This window comes from Mustelus asterias, unplaced genomic scaffold, assembly GCF_964213995.1.
Source record: "Mustelus asterias unplaced genomic scaffold, sMusAst1.hap1.1 HAP1_SCAFFOLD_2221, whole genome shotgun sequence".
Lineage (NCBI taxonomy): Eukaryota > Metazoa > Chordata > Chondrichthyes > Carcharhiniformes > Triakidae > Mustelus > Mustelus asterias.
In genome coordinates this window covers 24866-37102 of record NW_027592166.1, presented here as the reverse complement: position 1 = coordinate 37102, position 12237 = coordinate 24866, and the positions used below count along the sequence as shown (strand labels likewise).

The following is a 12237-nucleotide window of genomic DNA, read 5'->3' as shown; positions in this document are numbered from 1 at the left end:
TATCCCATGATATGGGCCAAATCCCTCAAGCCTTGTGGTTAAAAAAAAGGGCGGCATGGACAGGTTGGGCCGAAGGGCCTGTTTCTGTGCTGTAAACCTCTATGACTCGAATAGATTTCCAAATATCCCCCCGCCTTTTTGCCCCCCCCCCTCAGCGTTGATGCACCGTGACGGCCATTTTGTCTTTCTCCCCTCTCGGGCTGGGCAAACAGCCGCCTTGTCGCTCGCCCAGGCAAGCAGACGCCTTAATCACGCCTTCCAAGGGGGTGAATCGATTTGAGCCTTGTTTCGCGTTGATTCCACACTTCTCCCCCCCAACCCTCCACCACAGCCATTCCGACACAGCAGCATCCCCTCTGGGGTTGACGCCAAATCAAAGGCCTGAAGCCTGCGGGGAGGCCTGGTTGTCATGGCGACGCACTGACCGGCGGTCGGGTTCCCAGAGATGGGAGCGGCTCCGGGAGCGTGGGAGGGTCTGGCCTGGTGGAGTATTCGGTGCGTAGCTCACCTGTGGAGACAAAGATCACGGATTAAGGAATCTCAGAGCAGGAGGATTACAATTGTACAGGGCTTTGGAGAGGCCACTGCTGGAGTATTGCGCACAGTTCTGGTGTCCTTATCCGAGGAAGGATGTCCTTGCTATAGAGCGAATGCATGGAAAAATATCGAGCAAACAGGTCAGTTTTCCCCTTCCCGAAATGGGTGATACTAGTGAACCAGATCATAGAAATCATAGAAACCCTACAGTACAGAAAGAAGCCATTCGGCCCATTGAGTCTGCACCGACCACAATCCCACCCAGGCCCTACCCCCATATCCCTACATATTTTACCCACTAATCCCTCTAACCTACACATCCCAGGACACTAAGGGCAATTTTTAACCTGGCCAATCAACCTAACCCGCACATCTTTGGACTGTGGGAGGAAACCGGAGCACCCGGAGGAAACCCATGCAGACACGAGGAGAATGTGCAAACTCCACACAGACAGTGATCCGAGCCGGTAATCGAACCCAGGTCCCTGGAGCTGTGAAGCAGCAGTGCTAACCACTGTGCCACCCAATGGGTTCTCTCGATGATCATCATTCATGGGATTACTGCCATGAATCTGGAGTCACATGTAGCCCCTAGACCGGAGAAGGATGGTACATTTCACTTCCCGAAAGGGGTGGCCACAATGAACCACATGGGTTCAATTGATGGTCATTATTACTGGGATTAGTGCCAAATAGTCCAGATTTTATCTCAAGTGCATTTGAATTCCACCAGTTGCCGTGGGTTGAGATTGAAGACTCATCCCTCCCACCCCCACCAGAACCTCTGGATTACTCTTCAGCACCACAACAGCGTTTGCGCTCTGCACCACCCCCTCCCCCCTGAACAGTTTGAGAGCTCAATGTGCGAGTTCGCTTGGACATTTCGGAGAGTGTGGTTCAGAGTCAACCATGTTGCTGTGGGGTGGGGAATGAGTCTGGAGTCACATGTAAGGCAGACCGGAAAAGGACGGCAGATTTCGCTTCCCGAAATGAGCGACATTAGTGAACCAGATGGGTTCAATTGATGGTCATTATTACTGGGATTAGTGCCAAATCTCCAGATTTCATTTCAATTTGGATTTGAATTCCACTAGCTGCCGTAGGTTGAGATTTGAAGACGGGTTCTTCCCCACCCCTGCCAGAGGTGTCCAGATCACCAACAACCTGTCCTGGTCCCCCCATGCCGACGCTATAGTTAAGAAAGCCCCACCAATGCCTCTACTTTCTCAGGAGACTAAGGAAATTTGGCATGTCCGCTATGACTCTCACCAACTTTTACAGATGTTCCATAGAAAGCATCCTTTCTTGTTGTATCACAGCTTGGTGTGGCTCCTGCTCTGCCCAAGACCGCAAGGAACTACAAAGGGTTATGAATGTAGCCCAATCCATCACTCAAACCAGCCACCCATCCATTGACTCTGTCTACACTTCCCGCTGCCTCGGAAAAGCAGCCAGCATCATCAAGGACCCCACACACCCCGGACATTCTCTCTTCCACCTTCTTCCGTTGGGAAAAAGATACAAAGATCTGAGGACACATATCGATCGACTCAAGAACAGCTTCTTCCCTGCTGCCGTCAGACTTTTGAATGGACCTACCTCACATTAAGTTGATCTTTCTCTACACCCCAGCTATGACTGTAACACTACATTCTGCACTCTCTCCTTTCCTTCTCTATGAACGGTATGGTTTTGTCTCTATAGTGCGTAAGAAACAATATGTTTCACTGTACAAATACATAGAATCCCTACAGGACAGAAGGAGGCCATTCGGCCCATCGAGTCTGTTCCGACCGACAGGGTGGCACAGTGTTGAGCACTGCTACCTCACAGCGCCAGGATCCTGGGTTCGATTCCCAGCTTGGGTCACTGTATGTGTGGAGTCTGCACGTTCTCCCCCCCTCGTGTCTGTGTGGGTTTCCTTCGGGTGCTCCGGTTTCCACCCACAGTCAAAAGATGTGCAGGTTAGGCGGATTGGCCATGCTAAATTGTCCCTTAGTGTCCAATGATGTGTAGGTTAGGTGGATTGGCCGTGCAAAATTGTCCCTTAGTGTCCAAAGATGTGCAGGTTAGGTGGATTGGCCATGCTAAATTGTCCCTTAGTGTCCAAAGATGTGTAGGTTAGGTGGATTGGCCATGCTAAATTGCCCCTTAGTGTCCAAAGATGTGCAGGTTAGGTGGATTGGCCATGCTAAAATTGCCCCTTCGTGTCCAAAGATGTGCAGGTTAGGTGGATTGGCCATGCTAAATTGTCCCTTAGTGTCCAAAGATGTGTAGGTTAGCTGGATTGGCCATGCTAAATTGCCCCTTCGTGTCGAAAGATGTGTGGGTTAGGGGGATTGGCCATGCTAAATTGCCCCTTAGTGTCCAAAGATGTGCAGGTTAGGTGGATTGGCCGTGCTAAATTGTCCCTTAGTGTCCAAAGATGTGTAGGTTAGGTGGATTGGCCATGCTAAATTGTCCCTTAGTGTCCAAAGATGTGTAGGTTAGCTGGATTGGCCATGGTAAATAGTCCCTTAGTGTCCAAAGATGTGCAGGTTAGGTGGATTGGCCATGCTAAAATTTCCCCTTCGTGTCCAAAGATGTGCAGGTTAGGTGGATTGGCCATGCTAAATTGTCCCTTAGTGTCCAAAGATGTGTAGGTTAGCTGGATTGGCCACGCTAAATTGCCCCTTCGTGTCGAAAGATGTGTGGGTTAGGGGGATTGGCCATGCTAAATTGCCCCTTAGTGTCCAAAGATGTGCAGGTTAGGTGGATTGGCCATGCTAAAATGCCCCTTAGTGTCCAAAGATGTGCGGGTTAGGTGGATTGGCCATGCTAAATTGCCCCTTAGTGTCCAAAGATGTGCGGGTTAGGTGGATTGGCCATGCTAAATTGCCCCTTAGTGTCCAAAGATGTGAAGGTTAGGTGGATTGGCCATGCTAAATTGCCCCTTAGTATCCAAAGATGTGAGGGTTAGGTGGATTGGCCATGCTAAATTGCCCCTTAGTGTCCAAAGATGTGCAGGTTGGGTGGATTGGCCATGCTAAATTGCCCCTTAGTATCCAAAGATGTGAGGGTTAGGTGGATTGGCCGTGCTAAATTGTCCCTTAGTGTCCAAAGATGTGCAGGTTAGGTGGATCGGCCGTGCTAAATTGCCCCGTCGTTTCAGGGGGACTAGCAGGGTAAATGCATGGAGTTAGGGGGATTGTGGTAGGTGCAAACTGAATGGGCCGAATGGCTTCTTTCTGCGCTGTAGGGATTCCATCATTTTATACATGTGACAATAATAATTTCAATCAAAATCGAAAGAGCTACTGGATTACCAGCCCAGTGGCATTCCCATGACAGCATATTGTTTCCCCCCCTCACGCACCCTACCCCACCCCCTCCGTCGAACAGTTTGATATCTCAGTGGAAGAGCCGGCTCAGTCATCTCACCAACGCGGTCGGTCGCACTGTCACGCAAGCTCAGGTCACGCATACTCTCCGAGAAGCCTCCAACACTGCCGCTGGTATCCTGGTTCCGCTGGAAATATAAAGTCATCTCCTTAATTCAGTGCGCAAAATTCCACAGGGAGATACACACCTGCTTTACCCAGCGACCCCCCCCCAACACTACCCCGCCATCCCGGGGAGATACACACCCCCCTTTACCCAGCGACCCCCCCCCAACACTACCCCGGCATCCCGGGGAGATACACACCCCCCTTTACCCAGTGTCCCACCCCCAACACACTCCCCCTCCCATCCCGGGGAGATACACACCCCCCTTTACCCAGTGTCCCACCCCCAACACACTCCCCCTCCCATCCCGGGGAGATACACACTCCCCTTTACCCAGTGTCCCCCTCAACACACTCCCCCTCCCATCCCGGGGAGATACACACTCCCCTTTACCCAGTGTCCCACCCCCAACACACTCCCCCTCCCATCCCGGGGAGATACACACCCCCCTTTACCCAGCGACCCCCCCCCCCAACACTACCCCGCCATCCCGGGGAGATACACACCCCCCTTTACCCAGTGTCCCACCCCCAACACACTCCCCCTCCCATCCCGGGGAGATACACACCCCCCTTTACCCAGTGTCCCACCCCCAACACACTCCCCCTCCCATCCCGGGGAGTTACACACTCCCCTTTACCCAGTGTCCCCCTCAACACACTCCCCCCAATCCCGGGGAGATACACACCCCCCTTTACCCAGCGACCCCCCCCCAACACTACCCCGCCATCCCGGGGAGATACACACCCCCCTTTACCCAGTGTCCCACCCCCAACACACTTCCCCTCCCATCCCGGGGAGATACACACCCCCCTTTACCCAGCGACCCCCCCCCCAACACTACCCCGCCATCCCGGGGAGATACACACTCCCCTTTACCCAGTGTCCCCCTCAACACACTCCCCCCAATCCCGGGGAGATACACACTCCCCTTTACCCAGTGTCCCCCCCAACACTCCCCCCATCCCGGGGAGATACACACTCCCCTTTACCCAGTGCACCCCCCAACACACTCCCCCCAACCCGGGGAGATACACACTCCCCTTTACCCAGTGTCCCCCCCAACACACTCCCCCACTCTCGGGGAGATACACACCCCCCTTTACCCAGTGTCCCACCCCCAACACACTCCCCCTCCCATCCCGGGGAGATACACACCCCCCTTTACCCAGCGACCCCCCCCCAACACTACCCCGGCATCCCGGGGAGATCCACACCCCCCTTTACCCAGTGTCCCACCCCCAACACACTCCCCCTCCCATCCCGGGGAGATACACACTCCCCTTTACCCAGTGTCCCACCCCCAACACACTCCCCCTCCCATCCCGGGGAGATACACACCCCCCTTTACCCAGTGTCCCACCCCCAACACACTCCCCCAATCCCGGGGAGATACACACTCCCCTTTACCCAGTGTCCCCCCCAACACACTCCCCCAATCCCGGGGAGATACACACTCCCCTTTACCCAGTGTCCCCCCCAACACACTCCCCCAATCCCGGGGAGATACACACTCCCCTTTACCCAGTGTCCCCCCCAACACACTCCCCCCAACCCGGGGAGATACACACTCCCCTTTACCCAGTGTCCCCCCCAACACTCCCCCCCATCTCGGGGAGATACACACTCCCCTTTACCCAGTGTCCCCCCCAACACTCCCCCCAATCCCGGGGAGATACACACTCCCCTTTACCCAGTGTCCCCCTCAACACACTCCCCCAATCTCGGGGAGATACACTTCCCCTTTACCCAGTGTCCCCCCCAACACACTCCCCCAATCCCGGGGAGATACACACTCCCCTTTACCCAGTGTCCCCCAACACACTCCCCCCCAATCCCGGGGAGATACACACTCCCCTTTACCCAGTGTCCCCCCCCAACACACTCCCCCCAACCCCGGGGAGATACACACTCCCCTTTACCCAGTGTCCCCCCCAACACACTCCCCCAATCCCGGGGAGATACACACCCCCCTTTACCCACTGTCCCCCCCAACACACTCCCCCAATCCCGGGGAGATACACACTCCCCTTTACCCAGTGTCCCCCAACACACTCCCCCCCAATCCCGGGGAGATACACACTCCCCTTTACCCAGTGTCCCCCCCCAACACACTCCCCCAATCCCGGGGAGATACACACTCCCCTTTACCCAGTGTCCCCCCCCAACACACTCCCCCCAACCCCGGGGAGATACACACTCAGGAAGTGTGGCTGCAATTGTATAGGGTGACAGTGTGACCACATCTGGAGTATTGTGTCCAGAGTTAGAACATAGAACATTACAGCCCAGTACAGGCCCTTCGGCCCTCGATGTTGCGCCGACCAGTGGAACCAATCTAAAGCCTCTCTAATCTACACTATTCCAATATCATCCATATGTTTATCCAATAACCATTTGAATGCTCTTAATGTTGGCGAGTCCACTACAGCTGCAGGCAGGGCATTCCACGCCCTCTCTGAGTAAAGAACCTACCTCTAACATCTGTCCTATATCTCTCACCCTTCAATTTAAAGCTATGTCCCCTCGTGCTAGCCAACACCATCCGAGGACAAAGGCTCTCACTGTCCACCCTATCCAATCCTCTGATCAAGTTGGTCTCCTTATTTAGAAGCATCGAAGAATCATAGAATCCTTACAGGGCAGAAGGAGGCCGGTTGTCTCATCAAGTCTGCACTGACATCAATAAACCCCGTAACCCCACACATTTCCCCTGCTGATCCCCCTGACACTAAGGGGCAATTTTAGCATTGGCCAATCAACCTAACCCGCACATCTCTGGACTGTGGGAGGAAACCGGAGCACCCGGAGGAAACCCACGCAGACACGAGGAGAATGTGCAAACTCCCACACAGACAGTGACCCGAGCCGGGAATCGAACCCGTGCCCCTGGAGCTGTGAGGCAGCAGTGCTGCCCTATATTCATTCATGGGACATGGGCATCGCTGGCCAGCATTTATTGCCCGTTCCTAATTGCCCCTCGAGAAGGTGGTGGGTGAGCCGCCCCTTCTCGAACCCGCTGCAGTCCCCGTGTGGTGTGGGTAACACCCCACAGTGCCGTTAGGGAGGGAGTTCCAGGATTTGGACTCCAGCCCCAGTGAAGGAACGGCCGGTATATTCCCAAGTCGGGATGGTGAGTGGGGCTCGGAGGGGGGAACTTGCAGGTGGTGGTGTTCCCCATGTGTCTGCTGCCCCCCTCGTCCTTCTAGACGGTAGAGGCGGCGGGTTTGGAAGGTGCTGTCGAAGGAGCCTCGGCGAGTCGCTGCGGTGCATCTTGTAGACGGTACACACACACACTGCTGCCACTGTGCGTGGGTGTTGGAGGGAGCGAGTGTTTGTGGATGGGGAGCCCATCAAAGCGGGGCTGCCTTTTCCTGGACGGTGTCGAGCTTCTGGAGTGTTGTCGGAGCTGCACCCATCCCGGCAAGTGGAGAGTGTTCCATCACACTCCTGACTTGTGCCTTGTAGATGGTGGCAGGCTTTGGGGGGGAGTCAGGAGGTGAGTTACTCCCCGCAGGATTCCCAGGCCCTGACCTGCTCTGGTAGTATTCATATGGCTGGATCCGGTTCAGTTCCTGATCAATGGGAACCCCCAGGATGTTGACGTATTGGGATAGCAGAAGGAGACTCATAGAAATCATAGGAACCCTACAGTGCAGAAGGAGGCCATTCGGCCCATCGAGTCTGCACCGACCACAATCCCACCCAGGCCCCAACCCCACATATTTACCCGCTAATCCCTCTAACCTACGCATCTCAGGACTCGAAGGGGCAATTTTTAGCATGGCCAATCAACCTAACCCGCACATCTTTGGACTGTGGGAGGAAACCGGAGCACCCGGAGGAAACCCACGCAGACACGGGGAGAATGTGCAAACTCCACGCAGACAGTGACCCGAGCCGGGAATCGAACCCGGGACCCTGGAGCTGTGAAGCAGCAGTGCTAACCACTGTGCCACCGTGCCGCCCTGAGACTATCTGGCTCTCTCACCGGTCGCTACTCACCAGGACATTGCCAACCCTGTGGACGGCATCACACACATCTGCCCTGTGATAACGAAAGACCTCATCGGTACGGTCCCGACACACTGGAAAAAAAAGCGGAAATCAGCTTTACCCTGGATCTAACCCCGTGCTGTACCTGTCCTGGGAGTGTTTGATGGGGACAGTGTAGAGGGAGCTTTACTCTGTATCTAACCCCGTGCTGTACCTGTCCTGGGAGTGTTTGCTGGGGACAGTGTAGAGGGAGCTTTACTCTGTATCTAACCCCGTGCTGTACCTGTCCTGGGAGTGTTTGATGGGGGACAGTGTAGAGGGAGCTTTACTCTGTATCTAACCCCGTGCTGTACCTGTCCTGGGAGTGTTTGCTGGGGACAGTGTAGAGGGAGCTTTACTCTGTATCTAACCCCGTGCTGTACCTGTCCTGGGAGTGTTTGATGGGGGACAGTGTAGAGGGAGCTTTACTCTGTATCTAACCCCGTGCTGTACCTGTCCTGGGAGTGTTTGATGGGGGCAGTGTAGAGGGAGCTTTACCCTGTATCTAACCCCGTGCTGTACCTGTCCTGGGAGTGTTTGCTGGGGGACAGTGTAGAGGGAGCTTTACTCTGTATCTAACCCCGTGCTGTACCTGTCCTGGGAGTGTTTGATGGGGGCAGTGTAGAGGGAGCTTTACCCTGTATCTAACCCCGTGCTGTACCTGTCCTGGGAGTGTTTGATGGGGGATAGTGTAGAGGGAGCTTTACCCTGTATCTAACCCCGTGCTGTACCTGTCCTGGGAGTGTTTGATGGGGACAGTGTAGAGGGAGCTTTACTCTGTATCTAACCCCGTGCTGTTCCTGTCCTGGGAGTGTTTGATGGGGGATAGTGTAGAGGGAGCTTTACTCTGTAACTAACCCCGTGCTGTATCTGTCCTGGGAGTGTTTGATGGGGGACAGTGTAGAGGGAGCTTTACTCTGTATCTAACCCCGTGCTGTATCTGTCCTGGGAGTGTTTGATGGGGACAGTGTAGAGGGAGCTTTACTCTGTATCTAACCCCGTGCTGTACCTGTCCTGGGAGTGTTTGATGGGGACAGTGTAGAGGGAGCTTTACTCTGTATCTAGCCCCGTGCTGTACCTGTCCTGGGAGTGTTTGATGGGGACAGTGTAGAGGGAGCTTTACTCTGTATCTAACCCCGTGCTGTACCTGTCCTGGGAGTGTTTGATGGGGGACCGTGTAGAGGGAGATTTACTCTGTATCTAACCCCGTGCTGTACCTGTCCTGGGAGTGTTTGATGGGGGACAGTGTAGAGGGAGCTTTACTCTGTATCTAACCCCGTGCTGTACCTGTCCTGGGAGTGTTTGATGGGGACAGTGTAGAGGGAGCTTTACTCTGTATCTAACCCCGTGCTGTACCTGTCCTGGGAGTGTTTGATGGGGGACCGTGTAGAGGGAGATTTACTCTGTATCTAACCCCGTGCTGTACCTGTCCTGGGAGTGTTTGATGGGGACAGTGTAGAGGGAGCTTTACTCTGTATCTAACCCCGTGCTGTACCTGTCCTGGGAGTGTTTGATGGGGACAGTGTAGAGGGAGCTTTACTCTGTATCTAAGCCCGTACTGTCCCTGTCCTGGGAGTGTTTGATGGGGGACAGTGTAGAGGGAGCTTTACTCTGTATCTAACCCCGTGCTGTACCTGTCCTGGGAGTGTTTGATGGGGGACAGTGTAGAGGGAGCTTTACTCTGTATCTAACCCCGTGCTGTACCTGTCCTGGGAGTGTTTGATGGGGACAGTGTAGAGGGAGCTTTACTCTGTATCTAACCCCGTGCTGTACCTGTCCTGGGAGTGTTTGATGGGGGACCGTGTAGAGGGAGATTTACTCTGTATCTAACCCCGTGCTGTACCTGTCCTGGGAGTGTTTGATGGGGACAGTGTAGAGGGAGCTTTACTCTGTATCTAACCCCGTGCTGTACCTGTCCTGGGAGTGTTTGATGGGGACAGTGTAGAGGGAGCTTTACTCTGTATCTAAGCCCGTACTGTCCCTGTCCTGGGAGTGTTTGATGGGGGACAGTGTAGAGGGAGCTTTACTCTGTATCTAACCCCGTGCTGTACCTGTCCTGGGAGTGTTTGATGGGGGACAGTGTAGAGGGAGCTTTACTCTGTATCTAACCCCGTGCTGTACCTGTCCTGGGAGTGTTTGATGGGGGACAGTGTAGAGGGAGGTTTACTCTGTATCTAACCCCGTGCTGTACCTGTCCTGGGAGTGTTTGATGGGGACAGTGTAGAGGGAGCTTTACTCTGTATCTAACCCCGTGCTGTACCTGTCCTGGGAGTGTTTGATGGGGACAGTGTAGAGGGAGCTTTACTCTGTATCGAACCCCGTACTGTCCCTGTCCTGGGAGTGTTTGATGGGGGACAGTGTAGAGGGAGCTTTACTCTGTATCTAACCCCGTGCTGTACCTGTCCTGGGAGTGTTTGATGGGGGACAGTGTAGAGGGAGCTTTACTCTGTATCTAACCCCGTGCTGTACCTGCCCTGGGAGTGTTTGATGGGGACAGTGTAGAGGGAGCTTTACTCTGTATCTAACCCCGTGCTGTACCTGTCCTGGGAGTGTTTGATGGGGGACAGTGTAGAGGGAGCTTTACTCTGTATCTAACACCGTGCTGTACCTGTCCTGGGAGTGTTTGATGGGGGACAGTGTAGAGGGAGCTTTACTCTGTATCTAACCCCGTGCTGTACCTGTCCTGGGAGTGTTTGATGGGGGTCAGTGTAGAGGGAGCTTTACTCTGTATCTAACCCCGTGCTGTACCTGTCCTGGGAGTGTTTGATGGGGGGCAGTGTAGAGGGAGCTTTACTCTGTATCTAACCCCGTGCTGTACCTGTCCTGGGAGTGTTTGATGGGGGACAGTGTAGAGGGAGCTTTACTCTGTATCTAACGCCGTGCTGAACCTGTCCTGGGAGTGTTTGATGGGGACAGTGTAGAGGGAGCTTTACTCTGTATCTAACCCCGTGCTGTACCTGTCCTGGGAGTGTTTGATGGGGGACAGTGTAGAGGGAGCTTTACTCTGTATCTAACCCCGTGCTGTACCTGTCCTGGGAGTGTTTGATGGGGGACAGTGTAGAGGGAGCTTTACTCTGTATCTAACCCCGTGCTGTACCTGTCCTGGGAGTGTTTGATGGGGGACAGTGTAGAGGGAGCTTTACTCTGTATCTAACCCCGTGCTGTACCTGTCCTGGGAGTGTTTGATGGGGACAGTGTAGAGGGAGCTTTACTCTGTATCTAACCCCGTGCAGCACCTGTCCTGGGAGTGTTTGATGGGGACAGTGTAGAGGGAGCTTGACTCTGTATCTAACCCTGTGCTGTACCTGTCCTGGGAGTGTTTGATGGGGACAGTGTAGAGGGAGCTTTACTCTGTATCTAACCCCGTGCTGTACCTGTCCTGGGAGTGTTTGATGGGGGACAGTGTAGAGGGAGCTTTACTCTGTATCTAACCCCGTGCTGTACCTGTCCTGGGAGTGTTTGATGGGGACAGTGTAGAGGGAGCTTTACTCTGTATCTAACCCCGTGCTGTACCTGTCCTGGGAGTGTTTGATGGGGGACAGTGTAGAGGGAGCTTTACTCTGTATCTAACCCTGTGCTGTACCTGTCCTGGGAGTGTTTGAAGGGGGACAATGTAGAGGGAGCTTTACTCTGTATCTCACCCCGTGCTGTACCTGTCCTGGGAGTGTTTGATGGGGGACAGTGTAGAGGGAGCTTTACTCTGTATCTAACCCCGTGCTGTACCTGTCCTGGGAGTGTTTGATGGGGGACAGTGTAGAGGGAGCTTTACTCTGTATCTAACCCCGTGCTGTACCTGTCCTGGGAGTGTTTGATGGGGACAGTGTAGAGGGAGCTTTACTCTGTATCTAACCCCGTGCTGTACCTGTTCTGGGAGTGTTTGATGGGGGACAGTGTCGAGGGAGCTTTACTCTGTATCTAACCCCGTGCTGTACCTGTCCTGGGAGTGTTTGATGGGGGACAGTGTAGAGGGAGCTTTACTCTGTATCTAACCCCGTGCTGTACCTGTCCTGGGAGTGTTTGATGAGGGACAGTGTAGAGGGAGCTTTACTCTGTATCTAACCCCGTGCTGTACCTGTCCTGGGAGTGTTTGATGAGGGACAGTGTAGAGGGAGCTTTACTCTGTATCTCACTCCGTGCTGTACCTGTCCTGGGAGTGTTTGATGGGGGACAGTGTAGAGG

General features: G+C 54.1%; 1 protein-coding gene across 1 annotated transcript in view; it reads right to left on the bottom strand.

The window, feature by feature from the left end:
• LOC144489473 (receptor-interacting serine/threonine-protein kinase 3-like) overlaps positions 1-12237 on the bottom strand; it is a gene marked incomplete at both ends in the record, with an annotated part of 40282 nt that overhangs the window by 11757 nt on the left and 16288 nt on the right. Inside the window, 3 exons of the mRNA XM_078207335.1 lie at positions 426-508; positions 3958-4045; positions 8029-8111. Coding sequence (XP_078063461.1) covers positions 426-508; positions 3958-4045; positions 8029-8111 — 254 coding nt within the window. The remainder of the gene's footprint in view (positions 1-425; positions 509-3957; positions 4046-8028; positions 8112-12237) is intronic.